General features: G+C 38.8%; 1 protein-coding gene across 2 annotated transcripts in view; it reads left to right on the top strand.

Annotated features, from left to right (window-relative positions):
• The window catches only part of KIF27 (kinesin family member 27), a 52271-nt gene extending 41958 nt beyond the window's left edge, over positions 1-10313 (top strand). The window contains exons 12-18 of one of the 2 annotated variants that reach the window (XM_075277922.1): positions 225-338; positions 1934-2110; positions 3175-3390; positions 4560-4766; positions 6507-6705; positions 7220-7375; positions 9695-10313. In XM_075277922.1, coding sequence (XP_075134023.1) covers positions 225-338; positions 1934-2110; positions 3175-3390; positions 4560-4766; positions 6507-6705; positions 7220-7375; positions 9695-10152 — 1527 coding nt within the window. In that variant the 3' untranslated portion in view covers positions 10153-10313. The remainder of the gene's footprint in view (positions 1-224; positions 339-1933; positions 2111-3174; positions 3391-4559; positions 4767-6506; positions 6706-7219; positions 7376-9694) is intronic. The other variant, XM_075277930.1, reaches the window with a different exon arrangement.
• Positions 10314-13480: the final 3167 nt, after the last annotated feature.

The following is a 13480-nucleotide window of genomic DNA, read 5'->3' on the forward strand; positions in this document are numbered from 1 at the left end:
AAGACAAGGGGAATAATGTTCATTAATTTCTAGGAATAATAAGCAAGGAATGGCACGACACAGCTATATGTAATTATGCTCCAGAATTGTTATTTTAGCAGAATGCAGACAAGAATTGGCTAAAACAGACATTTCAGGACTGGTAAAATGATATTGGTCTTGCTTCAATATATGTCCATTATTTGTTAGAATGATTTTTATTTATTTATTTTTTAATTATTCAGGAGCTTCAGCTGAAGACTGAGCAACAACAGAAGATGCTAAAAATAAAAAATGAAGAAATTGCAGCCATTAGACGGCGGAAGAGTACTTCAAGCATTCCTGACCAGCTTCATATAGTGAGTATTCCAACATGAACTGTTGTTTATCATGGAGTTAAGAATATAAGTAACCCAAGACCTGTATAGTAGTTTTCTAGAAAGAATGATAATGTGAGAAACAGGTAATATCCCTCATATTAATGCAACCTCACATGGTAGTGTTCAGGATGAAGAAATAGCCCTTGTATCCATTGATCTTAGCATGTCAGTTAGTTCTTCTAAGTTGCATTCGCGCTGCTAAATGCACAGTCATTGCGTCTGTACAGCTTTGCACAAAGGCCTTATGTCTCTTTGATATAGAGCCACAAAGTCTCCATTCACAGCTGTCACTTCACTTTTTAGGGTTATGCTGCATCAATTCTGTTATGTTTTTTGCCAGAAGAAAAATGACAAAACTGTTGCAGAAATAATGCAGAATAAATGTATCATTCTTAAGATATCTTTTATTATTATTATTATTATTATTATTATTATTATTATTAATAATAATAATAGTAACTTTGTGTATGAATAGACCTTAAAAGTTTACTCACACAAACTTGACTTGAATAGCAGTGTTCTGTATTCTTAAAAGGCTATTCTAGTATTTTAACTTATACAAGGCAGGACTATACACTCCCTAATATACTTTGTATAGTTAGTAAGCTCAGTAGACCCTTGTTTCTGCACAAATTAATTATGTACGGGAAAAAAAGTATGTTTTCATAAGTTATAAACGGTTTGCTAACTCTGCTCCATCTTGCTTTCCTGATGAATAAGAATGAACAAATAACAGGCATGAATGGCTAACGTCCAGAAGCTCATTGACTCCTGAGGAGTTCAGATATCTTGCAGGCAGCTAAACACAAAATGGTCATTTAATAATGAGATGCTTTAAAGGGGAAAAATGCTCTTTCACTTTGTAAACAATGAAATTAGCAAATCTATTATAGTACCGTAATTGCCCCTTTAAATCCTTAAGGACAAAGCTATTTTGGGTTTCAAGACTTCATGAATGATTGTTTAGTGAATGATCATTTGACAGATGTGGCCATACACATTTTAGTTCATATTGGCTATCGCACTGGCCATACATGTTCAGTCACTGTTTGGCAAAAATGTGATGATCTGTCATATGTAAACTATACCGATTTTTCAGTTTTTGTTGAAATTATTCCTGGGAAATGGTAAACATAATTTATAATAATTGGCCCTAAATTTATATTCATTTTCTCCTCCTGATATGTCAGAATTGCAACGTGGCAATACTAAATAAATGGCATAGTTATAGTATTAGTGTTCTCCTTCTTGTCTAAAAGTACCCATGTTGACTCCTAAAACCATATTCCTTTTTTCAGTTATAGTTTTAAGCAGTTGTAGAGAGACATGAGACCATATTAGGAACAAAATGAAAAAATAATTTTAGTGATTTAAGAATGCCCTCTTTTGTTTCAACAATTGGCACCTCTATATTAAAAGGGTCCCCATCAATTTCATTGGTCACTATGCAATTTTTCACTTTCCCTGCGATGTTCTCTAAGGTTTTTTGAGTTACATTAATATGTAGTTTTCTGAAGGAATGCATTCCCACCCACAATCAAAACGTTCAGCATCTTATATATTTTGTTATTCAGAAACTGGAAGAACAGAAGAAGTGGCTTGATGAGGAGGTAGAGAAGGTCCTGAAGGAGCGTCAAGCGCTGAGTGAGCTGGAAGAAGATTTAAAGAAAAGGGAAGAGAGCATTGCTAAGATGGAAGACATGCTAAAAGAAAAGAGCCATCTAGAGATGAAAAAATTGCGATCAAGTCAGGTATAGCGTATTCATTCATAAATGTAATTCTGAGTTGCCGTGTGTCCACTAGGGGGTGTGTTAACAAAGTTCTTCCCTGCCACCTCTATGAAGATAATTTAGTGTGGTGTATATGGCACATTGTGTATGTTTTTAGGTACAATGTACAGTGAATCTGTGGATGGCTTTCTAATTATAGAACATTACCTGCAAGTTATTATCCAGGTAGAAATCAACCTATTGTGCAAACGCATGTCAACATAAGAGCAGTTTGGAAAGAATCACTAGTATTACTAAATCATTACCAGTAGAATTATCTACCTGCAACCTACTACACTAGTGCAATTGTAAGAAAGCAATTGTCAAATGTGGGTGTAAAGGATAATGCACACTTCTTAGCTGCACTGTATTATCTCCTTGTGTCCTCAGAAGATGTCAGGTAGCAATTCTTGATCTTCTGATTCAGAAATAGAAAACAAGATGATTATAATAACTAAAGAAAACCACATCCGCACCCCTCAGTATAGCATCTAGACAGTTTGTTCAAGTTCCACTTGCTAAAGTAAAAGCCAGTGACTAGAGCACAAAGCCTTCTAACTTATCTATCTCCAGCTGTTGCAAAACTTAAGTTTCCAATGTACAAGACACATTATGATTGGAAGTGCATGTCAGAATTTGTTTTTTTTGCAACAGCCTGGGAGCCACAAGTTGGAGGACACCACCAAGCCAGACTTAGACAACTTTGTAATGCTCCAACCATCCTGTACGTAATGTAATGGGTATTAATTGAAGTCTTCTCTTTATTTCACTATTACCAGATAGATAGATAGATAGATAGATAGATAGATAGATAGATAGATAGATAGGGATAGTAGATAGATAGATAGGGATAGTAGATAGATAGATAGATCGGGATAGATAGATAGATAGAAAGATAGAAAGATAGATAGATAGATAGATAGATAGATAGATAGATAGATAGATAGATAGATCGGAGATAGACAGACAAATAGATAGACTGACAGATAGATAGGAGATAGATAGATAGATAATATCTGCTTAAAAATATTATGTTGTTTATTTAGGCTTTAAACAGTGACATGCTGAAATTGTCAACTCGCCTCAATGCATTAGAGAATGAGCTTACAGACAAAAGTAAGAAATTGCATAGCGGTAACAGTGAGGAGCAGAAGAAAGTGTCTGAGGAGATTAAAGTTCTGCAGAAGGAACGGGACCATCTCCTACACAGAAGAGACAGTCTAGATGAAAAACTTAAAAATGGCTCTGTGCTGTCACCAGAGGTAGGCTTCTGATATGGTATTTCTTGTAAAACTGGACCTGACAAGTAAATACTTAATTATTTTATTATTTTCCTTTATATAGCGCTTTAAAGAGATTCATGACTCTCTGTTTCAAAGTAGGACTTAGAATCTAAATTCCCTATCGGTATGTCTTTAGAGTGTGGGAAGAAACTGGAGTACCCAGGTGTATCCATGCAGATGTTTTACTTGGTTAGATTGAAACCCAGAACTCCAGCAGGGCTAACCACTGAGGGCGGGTTCACACCTGCGCCCGGTCTCCGCTTTGCAGGTTTCCGTCTTCTGCCCGAGAAACTGGAAGGAGATGGAAACCGGCAGTCACCTTTTCAAACCCATTCATTTGAATGGGTTTGCAAAGTGTCCACCCATGAGCGTCTTGTGCCTCTCCGCAGCGAAACTGTTTTTTGTTTTTTTTTAACCAGACACTAAGTCAGACATACAGGACTTTGTGTCCGGCTAAGAAAAAAACGGAGACTAGAAGACGCTCACGGGCGGACACTGACTGCCAGGTTTCCATCTCCTGTCCAGTTTCTCGGGCAGAAAACGGAAACCCACAAATCGAAGACCAGGCGCAGGTGTGAACCCGCCCTGAGCTACTGTGCTTGCCCTGTGCTTCTTCATGAAATAACAATTCTGCAGCAACTAACCTGTGGAAAGGGGATAAGTGTCATTAGTCGGAAAGCTCTTTTAGACTGTGGTCATACGTAGCAGAAAAGCTGCTCTTAGCTAAGGCCCCACATAGTGAACCACAGCCAAAAAACGCTGTGGAGAAGACAGCGGCAGAAATATTTTGCACTTTTTTCAGAAGCACTTTTCACAGAAAGTCTGCAGAGTTTTTAATTTTTCCGCAATATGTGGCCTCAACCTTAAGGCTCTCATGACCGCTATGAGATAGTTGGTGACCTTGGAGCAGTTTATGCCTTCTAACCAGAATTTGGCTGCCTATTAATAATCAGTAAGAATGTTTTTTCTTTATTCTTATAAGTGTAGCTGTAAGAATTATATGTTTGTAATATGCCAGCAATAATGTATATGTACTGCATATTTTCTGTACATATAAGAAGCTATAAAATGAGAAATCCAGTAATGCGTTCTGTTTCTTGTGGTGTGACTCAAACACTTCTGAGATTCTCAGATACTTGTTTCCTCAGGAAGAACACATTTTGTTCCAACTAGAGGAAGGAATTGAAGCTTTGGAGGCTGCTATTGAATACAAGAATGAGTGCATTCAGAGTCAACAACAAGCCTTAAAGGACTCCTCTCAGATACTTACACAAAGTGAAGCCAATGTCATTGAGAAGTTCAGCTCGCTTTCTGCTTCCGAGACCAGATCTATTCTCATCAAGTACTTTAACAAGGTGTGCAAGCTATAACTGTAACCCACAATTTCTACTGTTACTTAAAAGCTATATTATCAGTGCCTCCTTTTTTTTGATCTCCACATCAACAAGGTTGTTCTTCGACCCCCACCGTCATTTCTAAGTTGGTCTCTTCCTTCCACATCAATGAGGACATCACCTTACCGTCTTTCTGCCCAGGTCTATTTGACGCTCACTGACCCCTTTCTCATTTGGACATTTTGTTTTTATTCCCTATGGGCCCTCACAAGGGCCTGCCATTTTCCATCTCCAGATGGATTCGGTCTACTGTGTATTTTTTTTTTTTTTTAAATGTAGATTGTGAGACCCACATAGAGCTCACAATGTACATTTTTTCCCTATCAGTATGTCTTTGGAATATGGGATGGCAATCCATGCAAACACGGGGAGAACATACAAACTCCTTGCAGATGTTTTTTTGCCCTTGGCGGGATTTGAACACCAGGACCCAGCGCTGCAAGGCTGCAGTGCTAACCACTGAGCCACCGTGTGGAAACCTTTGGTCTACTGTGTATTTTTGTTATTTTTTTCAGACTTTAATTTTTTTTTAAAGGTATTAAAGCATATTATTGTGACACCAATAACTTTTTTTTTTTTTTTAGATTTCAGTCTACAGAGTGGCTTAAGGGCTCTTTTTTTGCAGGGCAGTTATAGTTTTTACTTTTGGAAGGATAGATGTTTCTGCATTTTAATAGAATGGACATTTTCAGTTTTGGTGATTAGCCCGAAGGTTTTTTTATGGATTTATATTTAAATTTATTTTCTTTTTGTAGATTTTATTAAAAACTTTTTTTTTTTTCCTGAATCCATTTTTTTTAAAGGACTTGAACAGGTAATAATCAGATTGCTTATATCTTAGAATGTAATACTGTAGAATTGCAGTCTATAGTAATCTAGATAGTGGGGGTTTTTTTTGGGGGGGGGGTGTTAAATTGTTTCTGAGGAAGAGCGTATTAAAACCTGTCCTTGTCATGCCTGCAAGAAAGACCTGACATCCACCATAAATGTCATGAAGGTGTCAAGCGTTACATTGTCATTCTTTAGCAATTTATAAGTAGGACCAGCCTACCATGTAATAGGGCCAGCAGATAGACACCCTATGGGTGCATGCACACTACGTAACGCCGGGCGTGTATGAGAGCCGTACACGCCGGCGTTACAGCAGGGCTGCCGAACACTTCCCATTCACTTCAATGGGAGCGCTCGTAAACGCCGCTGTTACGAGCGCTCCCATTGAAGTGAATGGGAAGTGTTCGGCAGTCTGCCGTAATGCCGGCGTGTACGGCTCTCATACACGCCCGGCGTTACGTAGTCTGCATGCACCCTATGTCTGTCATTGTAGTAACAATCTGATAAATTGGCTTTTATCCTGTATGATTTTTTTTTTTTTTTTTTTTTTTTTTTTTTACTGGAGATCAGTAGTGAGCTATGAGAAACATTCCCAGTGTTAAAAAAAAAAAAAAAAAAAAACTTTCATATTTAACCTAGTTGAACATCCATTGTAATGTTTGAGGCAAGGCTTATAGGTCCTTAAAATGGATGTTTCACCTCTTCCACCAATCCCAAGTCTTATTCTGGAATGCCACCATATTTAAGTATGCGAAGAGTTGGAGTGGATAGAGGTGGTGAGAGGTCATCTTTAAGCTGTTATAAAGATGTCAATACAATCTGTAAATTGGTATGGATTTTAAATACATCTACTGTATGTCTTTCTTTTAGGTGGTAAACCTACGAGAGACAGAACGGAAATTGCAGATACAAATACAAGAATTATCCATGAAGGTGTCAGAACAAGAGAATGTAGTAAGAGAGCTGGAGTCTGCCTTAGAGCATCTCACTTTGCAAAATGACAGACGTTTAACACAGCAACAAAAGTCACATGAACAAAAGATGCAGCTCCTATTACAGCAATTTAAAGGTATGGTTGTTGCTGGTGGTTGGTGAACACACACGGTACATTTTGGTATTGTACTTTGCTTAGCAAGCTGCTTTTGTGGCACTAAATGAGACACAAACACTTCAAGGGTAAGTAGCACTTGTACTGTCACCATCAATGTAAGGAGATCCATGATCTCCAACCCAAAAATTCTGGACAGAGCCATATAACCACATTAAATGCACAAAATCATCATCTGGAGCCTGGCATTGATGACAGTGAGGAAGCCTTCCCATTTGAAAGAATCAGACTTTGGTGAGATAACATTGCTGAATTATGTAGAATAATTGGAACAGTTGGATATTACTAGAATATAATTTGGCTATTACAGTTATACATTTCATTGGACAGGTGATTTAGTAGTCAAAAAAGCTGTTTAGCTACCTGCAACATATGTGTCAACATGGTTATTGTCAGATACCTATTCAATATGTAGGTGTGTACAGGTGATTAGAAAATATTAATATGTTGTTGTTTATTTCTTTTTGCATTTCAGATAATGACAGAGGAATTCCAGCAGGAAACATTAAGGCATATGAAACAAAAATAGAGGAGCTCGAGAAGGAGCTTTATTTCTACAAAACAACTAGCCGAGAATTAAGGAAAAAGTTAAGGGATCTAGTTGGGGAAGCAAATATGACATTTCCTGATAGTAAGTTTTGGGGAGAAATGCTTGCCGTTCATAAACTTATACATGTATAGTACAAAGTATGACAGGAATACTTATCAGTGTGTGAGTGTGGATTTCTGAGGATTCACTATTCCTTAATGATCAGGCCTGTTTGAAGCTTAAAGGGATATTCCAATCACAGACTTTTATGCCATATATTGTACATATGCCATAAAAGTCTAAAAAAAAGATTGGAATATCCCTTTAAGGCTCAATCACAGAGTTTTATTGCATATGAACAGAATATGCCTCAGAACTTTGTTAGATGTGGGTCCCACACCATTTTCAGTAATGGGCTCTATGTGGCACTGTCATGTCTGGATGCAGTGTTTGGGAGTTACAAAAACAGCTGAACAGGATGTGCTACACTCTTTCCATAACTCATAAAAGTGATGCTAGATTACAGAAACAGTAAGCTTGTGTGTCTTCATATTAAAGGGGTTGCCCATGAATTTCAGGACCCAGGGAGGAGGCCGGAGAAGGGGAAACATTTAAAAAAAACAACAACAAAAAAAAAACAGTCGATTGTTTGCTTGCTCCGGCATTTCAGCAGCTCTCAAGCTGTCCTGCTGACTTTGTTCCTCACACCGCACCGTGCCTGTGATTGTTCTGGCATCTCAGCAGCTCGCTGGGAAGCCATATAATGAGCATGTTGTTGGTGTTGATGATCCGCATGCTCCAGCGTTTTGGCAGCTCTCAAGCTGACCTGCCGCTGAACTTGTTTCTTGCACTGTGCCTGTGATTGTTCCTGCATCTCAGCACCTCGCTGGTACATCATATAATGAGCGTGTTGTTGGCGTTGATGATCCGCCTGCTCCAGCATTTCGGCAGCTGTGAAGCTGGCCTGCTGCTGAACTCATTCTTCGCGCTGTGCCCGTGATTGTACCGGCATCTCAGCAGCTCGCTGGGACGCCATATAATGAGTGTTGTTGTAATCGATGATCCCCCTCAGCTCCGCTTAAGGAGAACTCTGTGACTTCTGGCTTCTGTCAGAGTTGTCAGTTATCTTACCCCAGGACCGACCAGGTAGATTGCATAATCAGACATTACAGATACACAAGAGTTATACTTCTGTGTGTCCGGACAGAGCTCTGCGAAGTTCCGCCCAGAATCAGTTTATTTTATAGTGGTCAGAATACAGGAACATCCAATCAGATTATGACAAGTAAATGGCAAAGTAAAATGGCATAAAACCAAAAGCACAAATCTGTATAATTGTTTAGGGAATTTCCAACCAGTTCTGGTTTGAATCCTTGTACACCCATACTCCGTTTCCGTGACGTTAAACTGTTATTTTGTATTGAATGATAAATGGTTGACATCTCTTTCCTGACTACAATTACAGCCAAATCACAAATAACATCTGGTGCTTACTTTCTTCATAAAGTTCAAAAGTTCAAATGAGGGTGAATTGGTAAACTGTAAAATACAAAATGGAAACTAGATACAAGATGGACACCAGTTTGCTCAAAGCCTTGATCTTATCTCCATATAATATAATGTAAACATTATAACATAAATTACTCTAACACTTTCTTCATAGCTCTCATTGTTTTTAGATTTTCTTTTTCCAGGCATGTTGAAAATTGGCAAACTGCCAATTTGGATTAAAGGTGATTGCCCATGTCAGTTTGTCAGCAGTACCTGGAGCAGATCAGATAATATGCAAATGCATGAACACAAAGTACTGAGGGTTAGCGTTTGTTTACACAGAGAGATAAGAACCCTGGCTTTCTCAGAAGCTGAGATAAGAGCAGTGTGATATAGTATGTGAACATAAATTCATAACAGTTGTGAAGCCATGTCATTTACTGGGATAAAATATAGCCTATATTTTAATCGAGGTTACAAACTATTTATATGCCAAATTTCATTCAAATCCGTTCAGCCGTTTTTGCGTGATTGAGGAACAATTTATAATAGTAGGATAGGATGTCTATATTTATTTATTTTTTTTTTAATAAATCGTGCACAACCCCATTAACAGTAGACATAAATTGTAGTCTGTTACAGTCTTCCATTTATTTTCCAGTTTTTGCTGACCTACCAAATGAATTAGCAAAAAGGGAAAACATGACACAGGTTTTGTTTGTACCCTGAATACAAATGGAAGATGTACACAAAAAAATTTATACTATTTATAATGAGCTGTAATAAACGTGTACTGCTTGAATCAGCTTGCATAAAGATAGCAGTAATAGTAGGTAAACACAATGTGCTAATGCACTTCAGTAATTTAAGAAATTGTATTTTCCAAGTACAACATTTAAAAAGCAATGACGTTATTCTGTTTAACTTCAGATGGTGGCTCTGGAGATACACCACAGAACCAGGATAAATTAGGACCAGAAGAACAGAAATGGGCATCAAAGATTGAAAATGGAAAACCCAACAGAAAGTCAAAAGACTCTACAAACTCCCGACTGCAGCAGAATACTTATCGAATTGTTGGGGATAATTCAGTAGCTGGAGGTCATATGTCACAACCTCGCAGACAAATCAGAAGGCACTTTTCTAGTGGAGATGACACAGAAGATACTGACGATTTACAAGCTTTAAAACTTCAAAGTCAGTCTGAGTCCCCTTTAACAAAATCGGAGACTAATAAAGCAGCACTTGTGGTCAATCCAGTGAAACTGTCTCGACGAGAGGTACGACAGATCTCTGTCTCAGAGCTTTCAATGCGACGGTCCAGTGTTGGCTCCATTCTTGCTGATTCCATTGAAGTAACACGAAAATCATCAGACTCTAAACTTTAGATAAAGGCTTGAAGTATTTTTTAAACGTAGCTCCTGTCACACTGTGACCATGTACAGAACAGACATTTCTCACATGTAACTCAAAGCAGATTCACAACACACCAGCACTCTAGATGAGAATACCTTCACCACTTCATATTATAAAGTGTACTGTGACAAATCATAATGACATAACTTGATATTTATTATTTATTCTAAGTAAAAGAAAGTTTCCAACATTGCATCCACTATATTTATTCTTCTCTTGAAGACCGCTTTTAGGCTTGTGGTACTGAAATATGAAGCAGAGATTGCTTCAGAAACCCTCTGTTTATGCTGGAAAGAATGTCTCAAATTGCAGAGCTCAAGACTAATAAAAAAATCACTTGTGACTGGCTCCTAGGTTTTTAGAAGCTAAATTAGGTTGTTTTTGTTGTTTTAGGCACCATTGAGAACCCCAATTTTCGGCTTGGATTCATATGTGACATACAGTTTGAGGCAACTTTATTCTTTGACTTCAACGTTCAGTAGTTTATGCATTACCTACAGATCTTGGTGGTGAATCTGGAGCATGGATGCTAGCTGTCTGGAACAGAAGGAGAGCGGTGCACCGCTGTATAACCTTCAAACTCACCCAGGAAGAGTCAATGGCAGCTAGCAGGCAATGAGACATCCACTGCTGCAGCAGCAAGCTTTGGACTCTGAAGTACACTTAGGTGTTGCTGCAGCAATGGAGGCAATTTTATTTCCTCTGTTATACAAATGACCATTGCAACCAATGGAGTAAGGCTAAAATTCATACGAAAGTGGTGCAAATTGAAAAAACTGAAAAAATCCCTTTAAAGGGGCTCTATCATTGGGAAAAGTCATTTTTAACTAATCACATCATTACATAGGCTTTAGTAATGCTATTCCACACCTACCTATAGTATGTAAATTGCCTCAGTGGTTTTTGAATAAGTCCATTTTTATTCATGTGCTAATTAGATTGGTGCACAATGCATCATACACCCCTTTGCTATTATTTCCTGTGGGAGGCTGCTGCTGATGACTCAGCTTCCTGTTTACACACACACATAGGAGATAATAGGAGAGACGAGTGCTGCTGGGAACTTCCTGTGCTGGCTGGAAGCTCATTAGCATATGAATAAAAACGGACTTATTCCAAAACTTCTGAGACAATTTACATACAAAAGGTAGGTGTGGAATAGCGTTTCTAAAGGCTATGCAAGGATGTGATTAGTTAAAAATGACTTTTCCCAATGATAGAGCCCCTTTAAGAAACTGACGTCACATGAGCAGTTTTCATTGTCATGTGAATCTAGCCTAACAGTTGAGGGAACTAGTCAGGAGTTAGGGAGAATAAAAGGGGCACAGACAAAGTGGGAACAAGTGTTGTGCCCAAGGACTGGCTATACGTGTGCACTGTACTAGATATGTCCATTTAAAAATATAAAGGCACCAATGCACTAGGGTTACTTTCTATTACAATTTGAGGCACATAGGGTGCTCTTAATTTACTAACTCTATGTGCTTCCCGTTAAAAACACCATACGTAACATTTTAAATCCCTGCACATTGTTTTAACCTTTATTGGTGTTGGACCTTCACAAAAAGTAGTTGAATACCACTTGTCAAAAGCTTAGTGAATTTGGCCCACCTAACAATGTTATAAAAAGGTTATTGGCAAAAACCAAAGCTAGCATGGCACCAGGAGAAGGGATATACAGTAGTATATCAGTAGTATTCATCCAGGACAAAGTATACCTTGAAGAGAATTTAAATCAATAGCCTCACCTCTTCTCCTAAAATGTAGATAACTTTTTATAAGTGAAAGTATATTAGTTATGACAATTACATGCCCATTTTCACTTAAGCTTTTTTCCTCCATCATGGCCTCCAGGTTAAATTGTGTACTTCTGTCCATAATACACTCTGACCAAGTCGGATTCATCCCAGGTAGGCAGGCCTCAGTGTTAGAAAACTTAATAACATTACTCATTAGGCCAATCATCATCCTCATGATCCTATTTCCCTATTGGGAGCACGTATCCTGCTAATTTTTCCCTTGGAGTTATCTTTGGATTAACGCTACGCAAAAAGGATTTTGTTGTATATGAGTCTGGAGTTACCATTTAGCCATTTGCCAGTAAAGGCTGCCCTCCATTTTAGGAATAAACTCATAAAGAAGCTGTGGCTATACACAATACCTAGAGTTGAGGACTCAATCTTCAATGGCTTTAAAAGCTTTCTGTGGGTTCCTAGCCTGAAATTTGTCATTGGTTCCGCACAAGGAGCACCTTTTTCTGCTTTTTATATTTCTCCTCTCGCTTTCTCTATTGGCTGTTGATATTGAAAAAGCTTTTGATAGCTTGTCCTGGAGCTACCTTGCTCAAGTACTGAGGTTCATGGCCACTGGTCAATTCCATAGGGCTCTTCAAGCACTTTATTACAACCCTGTAGCCTATTTAAAGCTCCCAACAGAAACCCGGATGCCTATTATTATCGATTGTGGCACCCAACAAGGCTGTCCTTTTATCTCCGGCATTGTTTACCCTTGCCATAGAACCTTTAGCAATTGCCATTTGTTTCTATCCTTCCATAACAGGTGTACAGATTGGGAGCCGTGAATGTAAAACTAACCTGTTTGCAGATCATATGTTACCCTTTTACAATTTGCGCACCTCTCATGCCTTAAGCTTAAAGGGGCTGTCCAGGATAAAATGCAATTTCTACAGTAATCTAAACACCCTTCTCCCGCCTATTTTACACATACTTACAGCAAAAATGTATATTTTCCCATATCCTAGGGGTGGTCATGTTCTTTCCTTCTCCGTCTGCTTGTTTCTGGTGCTTTTTTTCTGGGCTGCAATTGGCCATTGCTTCATCTGCAGCCTCATCAAGCCTCTGCAGTCCTCTTCTGCCTTTTCCAGCCTCTCTTGAGGGACACAGCACCTTGGAGCTTTTCTGTGCAGTTTCCAGCAGGAGTACGGGGATCGTACTTTTCCCATGTGATCTGTCAGGTTATCATCCCTTTGGGCCCCTTCCACCATGTCCTCCCACAAGGAGCCTTTTGACCCCTTCCGGTGCCACTGTGTTGCCATGCAGTTAGACTAAACCCATCTGCTATCACAGCCTCCCGCCTAAGCCAGCTCTGCATACTATGCATATCTCAGAAAACCGGGATCCTACTTCTCAAAAGGACATCTTCTACCACAGTTGCCACCCTCCTCTGTTCTCCCCACCCATGGCGTATTTGACCATATCTTGAAGGAACAATGGCTTCACTCGGACCGTCCCTGCCTTACACCTGGAAGTCGGACCTCCTTTTTCTTTTTCCAGACCAGTG

This window comes from Leptodactylus fuscus, chromosome 1 (genome assembly GCF_031893055.1).
Source record: "Leptodactylus fuscus isolate aLepFus1 chromosome 1, aLepFus1.hap2, whole genome shotgun sequence".
NCBI classification, from domain to species: domain Eukaryota; kingdom Metazoa; phylum Chordata; class Amphibia; order Anura; family Leptodactylidae; genus Leptodactylus; species Leptodactylus fuscus.